At 34.7% G+C, this 5634-nt stretch overlaps 1 protein-coding gene and 1 long non-coding RNA gene across 12 annotated transcripts; both read right to left on the bottom strand.

Annotated features, from left to right (window-relative positions):
* Positions 1 to 663, bottom strand: LOC135145852 (uncharacterized). Its single transcript, XR_010283583.1, has 4 exons — positions 559 to 663; positions 382 to 497; positions 120 to 325; positions 1 to 66 (listed from the first exon to the last, which is right to left on the bottom strand). It is a non-coding gene; the product is annotated as an uncharacterized LOC135145852 (long non-coding RNA).
* Positions 664 to 1541: 878 nt separating this feature from the next.
* LOC135145857 (solute carrier family 53 member 1-like) lies at positions 1542 to 4845 on the bottom strand. 11 transcript variants are annotated; one of them, XR_010283585.1, is made up of 20 exons: positions 4732 to 4845; positions 4625 to 4677; positions 4282 to 4566; positions 4169 to 4230; positions 4018 to 4120; positions 3898 to 3963; positions 3758 to 3843; positions 3582 to 3700; positions 3446 to 3528; positions 3319 to 3393; positions 3180 to 3258; positions 3001 to 3125; positions 2830 to 2945; positions 2672 to 2765; positions 2505 to 2571; positions 2191 to 2448; positions 2051 to 2133; positions 1804 to 1990; positions 1709 to 1750; positions 1542 to 1638 (listed from the first exon to the last, which is right to left on the bottom strand). XR_010283585.1 is itself a non-coding variant. In XM_064077986.1 (17 exons), exons 3-16 carry the CDS (start codon positions 4408 to 4410, stop codon positions 2240 to 2242), a joined length of 1413 nt encoding a protein of 470 aa, XP_063934056.1. In that variant the 5' UTR covers positions 4411 to 4566; positions 4625 to 4677; positions 4732 to 4845; the 3' UTR covers positions 2025 to 2133; positions 2191 to 2239. The 11 variants fall into 11 exon arrangements, 4 of the variants coding, with proteins under 4 accessions (XP_063934056.1, XP_063934057.1, XP_063934059.1 ...); XR_010283587.1 differs by lacking the exon at positions 2051 to 2133 and having other exon boundaries at positions 2134 to 2448; XR_010283586.1 differs by lacking the exons at positions 4625 to 4677; positions 4732 to 4845 and having other exon boundaries at positions 4282 to 4578.
* Between the last annotated feature and the right edge of the window lie 789 nt (positions 4846 to 5634).

Genomic DNA, 5634 nt, shown 5'->3' with positions numbered 1-5634 from the left:
GAAACGATTAGAAAAAAGAATTTTTATCAAGTCCCAGGTTTCAGTTTCTGACTTCCAAAAAATTTCCTAATAAGTAATATTTAAGAACAAAATATTAAACAACTTAAGACTTTTATTACATTTTCAAGGAAGCCTTCTTGACTGCTCAAACGGTAGTAGTCCTGACAAAGAGATTTAAAACGATCGACGAAATCTATACAGGAAGATGACTTCGCTGTAAGGTTAGTACAGTCCACACTGGAATCACTGCGAAATAATTTCAGGGATTTAGAAAATTCTTTAATAGCTTTAATTTCAAGAGAAGTGAAAGCCGGGGCTGCAAAACCTGAAAAAAGGTCTTATTTTACGTTTTTATACCAAAACAACCGAAAAATAAGCTACTTCTCCAACTCGAAGTATTGTTTTTTTCAAAAGAAAAACGGGTAGTAGAAAGAATGCTGTCGCTATCAAGTAAATAATAAGATTTTTGATTGGAAGAAAAGCTTTTTTCCGGCATACTAAGTTTTAAAAGATAAGTAATATGAATAAAAATAGCATAAAAGAAAAAAAAATAAGAACTTTTAAGCAAAAGACGTATAGTTTAGACAAAGCCTTAAAGAGTGCTTGTCCTTTTTGCAAACCTGCCAGGCTTCCATTTTGCTTTACTAAGCACAGCAAACGTTATTTAAAACCCTCAAGCAAAAAGTCTAAACTGGTCTCGGGGCTTTTTCATTGTAGTACAGTATTTTGAAACGCAATTTATTCTTATATATTTCAAACTTACTTTAACTACTTTCAAAACTTAGAAAAAAAACACATTTTTTGGCATACGACCAGGAAAGTGGTCTAAAACCTTGACTTTTACCCTTAAGTTCCTAATAGTGTTTTGTTTTTTTAACTTTTGGCGAGCAAGAGTTCGTTTGAATATATACTCGTTAAAAGTCACATAGTCTTTATAAGTTTTAACATGAGTGCACAACTATCATTAAAAAAAAATTATTTCCTGCTTATATACTTATTTAAAAAAAATTTTGTAAAGCATTAAAATTTATTTTGATAGTTTGCGATAATATATACATTAAAAATTTCGATAATTGATTAAAGTTTTTGATGCTGTGGGAGCATTACTACGGATTGTGTCAAAATTTTATTACAGTCAAAGTAAACCTAACTATCAAAACTTTTACAAATTTAAGGGAAATATAATCGGAGGAAAAGACATAACTACTCTCTTGTAATTTACAACACAAACTACTTTATTAGTATACTTTTTTAGAGGACGCAGTTTAAAATATTCGAAACAGGTTTTTATGATATAATTAAAGATCTCGAGGAGTCAAGTTGTACGGCTTTTCCCTAAACATTTACTTTGTTTAGGCCTTTACTAAAATCTTGAATTTACGTAGGCCCATTAATCTCGTTCTTTGTAAAGTTAAAGCCCCTGTATAACGTTAACAAATAACCTTTAAATTACTAGCCAAACTTTTGCTTTACTAGCACTCTTTACGTAAGTTAAAGACAATTAAAAAATAGTCGCGGCAATTTTTTTTTAAAAAAGGTAGCAAAGAGTAATTGTTAAGTAGATGAATCACTTTCCAGGCGATCTACAAAGTAGGTAGCAACGCATAGACCAATGACCAAGGCGGCCACGACGATAACCTGAAAGTTAGAAAAAAATTTGTTTATAAGCAACTTTTATAGAGAAGGTGACAAAATAGTGGAGGTATACTTCTGTTAATGCTAGCAAAGTGTTCTTATTAGTCTCTCGATTCTATTAGAAAATTACTAAGATACTAAAGTTAAGAAGTAGAATAGGCTTAAGACTATGTCGTGGCCGTCAGTTCCCGTATCAAATTTTATAGGGATGCTTGAGATCTCACGGTACGAATCAGGGCCCCCGCCGAGGTGTTCAACCTCCAAACGAAATATGCTCCAAGCAGCGCGCCGGAGGATTTCCAGAGCACCAAAGAGCGGAGTGGTAAACCATTCTTTAGTTATGGGCGTATTAAGCCTAACAAGGGTGTTTACTGAGTACTGACCACATAGGAAAGGGTCTGAAGTAAACGATGACCAAAAGGGATTTAGAGAGGGTAGAAGAGTTAACGTCCACACAAAGCGCAAAACGAAATCAAAAAAGATGGCGGTGTAGTAGACCTGAGAGATATACGACTACCCTCAACTTTATACGGGGAGAATTCTATAATGCAGAACCCGAGTCTCGGAAAACAGTCTCAATTCGCGAAGGTAAGGCGGGCGCGAGTTAGTATATCCCAAGTCCCAGTCCATGCAAACGTCCCACCCGAAGGCGTAGAAGGTGCTGCACACAAAGACGATCAACCTGGAAGCAAAACAGAAAAGTAGGAATACAGCTCCATGGTGAAATAAGATGTAAAGAAGAAAGTTCTTCCCAAATTATGCGAAAGGTGCCCCACTTGCTGGTGGCTTCTAGGTAGTGGGGATGAAATATTCCTAAGGAGGGAAAAGCATTTTGAGGCATATTAAACAGGCCAATAACGTGAAGCGACCGAGAAGCACTACCACCAGCGAAAGAGAGTATTTTAAAGAATTGAGCAGACTGGGCACCTTTTTATTCTGAGTAACTAAGTTAGCCTTGCAACTTGCAGATATTTTTAAAATGGATCAAGTAAACTATTCGTCACACCGACAACTTTAGGTAAAATAAGAGGCGTACAGTGTCGTAGTACTGACGCAGGCATTGCACGAACCTGAACCACAAAGGCAGCCCCGCCACTAGGCCTGTTAGCCAGGGTGGGATATCGCACCTCCTGCGTAGTGGAATATTTATCTTAATATTAGCTTTAATTAAACCCGTTCCAGGTCGAGGGTTACCCTTCGAAAAATCCGGCACCAAAAAGGCAGAAGACTGACAGCAACGACGTGAAGACTTTAGCCAGACTCGTCAGGATATCAGCTACAAAAAAATCCACAAACCGAATCCTCCCAAACTTGTTAAGAGGAATCAAGTAAACATCATTTTTTTGAAGAGCACAAAGACTTAACCGGTGAAATGACGACGTTGAAAAGGATTTTTATTATAAATAACCGCGATAAGTAAAAGTCTCGTTTAAGAGGATTAACAAATTTCAACAACATGTAGAGTAAAACCAACAACGGGTAGTATCGCGCTGAACCATTAAAAAAAAATTAAGTGTTGCATATTTAAAAAGGGGTAACGATACAGCGAGGTTTAAAATTTTTTCCGTTGTCCAATAAAAATAAAAGCAGACTTAACGATGTAACAAGGGAGAGTTTCGTCGCCTGTTTTGCACGGAAGTTCAAGATTCATAGAAACTGAGAAAAAAGAGGATGAAAGAAAACCTCGATATAATAATTATGATACGCCATCCGATTTTTAGGGTCAAGTTCGAAGATGTAGCAGTAATTTATACGATTCTACAGCGCGTGAAACACAGTTAACGCGCCCGGTGTCTGCCACCGAGCGAACCTTGGACCAGATCATCGCTGTCCAGCCAACCGTCCATAGCAGGAGGCACAACAGCCCGGCGGGATAGTAGCAACGAAGGGTGGCTGCCAGGGGAATTGTTATCAAGACAGGCAGTGCACCATTGCTGGAGTAAAACCTAATAATAACTTCTCCTCGGGGAGAGTTAAAGTTTCTAAACACTTAATAAATCCCAGAGTCGCCCAGAGAATTAGTGAGCACAGAAGCATTATAGCCATCCCAAAATAAAAAGATTTTCTAAATGTAGGAAGCTGAACGAAAGAGCCTAAAAAAAATAATTATAGGGCTAAAAACTTGTCGAGTTTAAACTCCCCCCGTTTTTTAAGAAGTTGTCGACGTGCTTTTAGCTTGTCTCCATTTTCAAAAATGGTAGAGAATATCTTTTTTCGTAAATATTTAAATTTAAAGTGCATAGTAAATTTGAAAATCAAGACCTCCTCCACTTTTCCAAGGAGTTCCTTTAAATTGGAAGTGTCCGCAAAGACTGCTCCTAATATATACTTACGTGGTTATTAGTGTATACAGAAAGGCAACACTTTTCAAAAAAAAATAACGTTGTTCATAAAAATCTTTTTTAATTTAAGTTTGCTCTGTTTATCATGTTTCTTCAATATTTTGTTGAATCCGGTGTAATTTAAAAAGGAGTACCCCTCTAATCTAAGTTGTAGTTAACTTTTTACTCAAGGAAAGATAAAGACCATGTACAGGTTAATACGACGAAATAACTCCACAAAAGACTGCTTGATGTGATAAAGACCTTTTTCATCCTATAAAATAGACATTAAAGGAATGGCCGTGAGCACTAGAAGCAACATAACCCCTTGAGTAGTTAGGGTATCTGCTTTCTCTTTCAGAATTTCGAGAGTTTCAGAATAATAATTAACTTTTTCAGAGTAAAATTTTTCAATTTTTAATAGTTCCTTTCTAATGTTGGAAAAACTTGCCATGAAAAATCATTAGTAAACAGAGAAATAAAAAATCCCTTAAGAGTCCAATAAACTTGTTTTCGGCACTATATTCATCTGCTTCATCTTCCTCTTGCAAGTGAGCAATCTCACTTTTTTTAGCAAATAACAATGGAACCTTATCCTAGCCTCCAACAACTTTAAATAGAAAAATTTAAAAATATTAAAAATTATCTTGCCCTAAAAAAGGATTCACTTTCTGCAAAAATTTCTCGCAGAAGTTTTTTTTGGAAAAATCGCTGAACTGCACTATGGTTAACGAAAGCTATATAACATAAACTTAAGAGCAAAGGAAAAAAAGACTTCTGTTGTGCTTGTTTAGTTTCATAAAAAGAGTAATAAACTTTATTCTTTTTGAGTTCTTTTCGAAGTAACTTATAATCCAAGTAATACTCACGCCATTCCGTAACAGCCTCGAATTCAAGTTGACGACCAAACTTGACCATTCAAAGCGTAAAAAAAGAACTTAAACTAAACTTGTACCAGCTTTTAGATAGGCCATGCAGCAGATATTAGATCTTACCCCGTTTTACTAACGTGCATATTATTGGAAGGCGACTTATGCCAAACATAACGATAACAAAATTCATTTGTTAATAGAAGATTCAAAACAAATAAAAAATTTAGGTAATCGATTTTGTATCTGGAGCTTACTATTATTTTGGTAGAAATGCTATTAGGCTATACTCAAAGCAGAGCAAACTGAAACAATGCAGTTTTATCGAAGTTATAGCCTCAAACAGTATAGGGAATAAAATCTAATAATCTCTTCTATGGATCTACACATATTCAGGAGAACTTAATCAAAAAACATGCAGTATTTATTTAAATCTAATTTTAATAAACAGTGAGCTATTAGAGTACAAGCAATAATAATTTGGGGGTTCTAGTTCTCTTCTTCTTTTTCTTTCGATAGTTTATTTCTTTTTATAATTATTATCATTTTAACCTTATTTCTTCCTTTATTAACTTTGTTATTCACTTAATATTCATTTTTTTTTATTGGTGTCTTATTTCTTTTAAATGATTTTTAATGTGTCACCTAATAAATTTATAAGAGAATTTTTTATAGTAATTCAATTTGGTCGAATTATTTTTTATAATTAAAGCTTACTTTGAACTAAATTATAAGGAATTTTTAAAAATCTCTTGCGCTCTAGCCTGCTGCCGAATAATAGTGATTATATTTTTTTTCTCGCGTACCAT

Source organism: Zophobas morio, unplaced genomic scaffold (assembly GCF_036711695.1).
Source record: "Zophobas morio isolate AGI-343-1 ecotype UQ-CSIRO unplaced genomic scaffold, CSIRO_AGI_Zmor_V1 ptg000194l, whole genome shotgun sequence".
Taxonomy (NCBI): domain Eukaryota; kingdom Metazoa; phylum Arthropoda; class Insecta; order Coleoptera; family Tenebrionidae; genus Zophobas; species Zophobas morio.
Note: the sequence above shows the minus strand (reverse complement) of the source record. Positions and strands in the feature narration are given on the sequence as shown.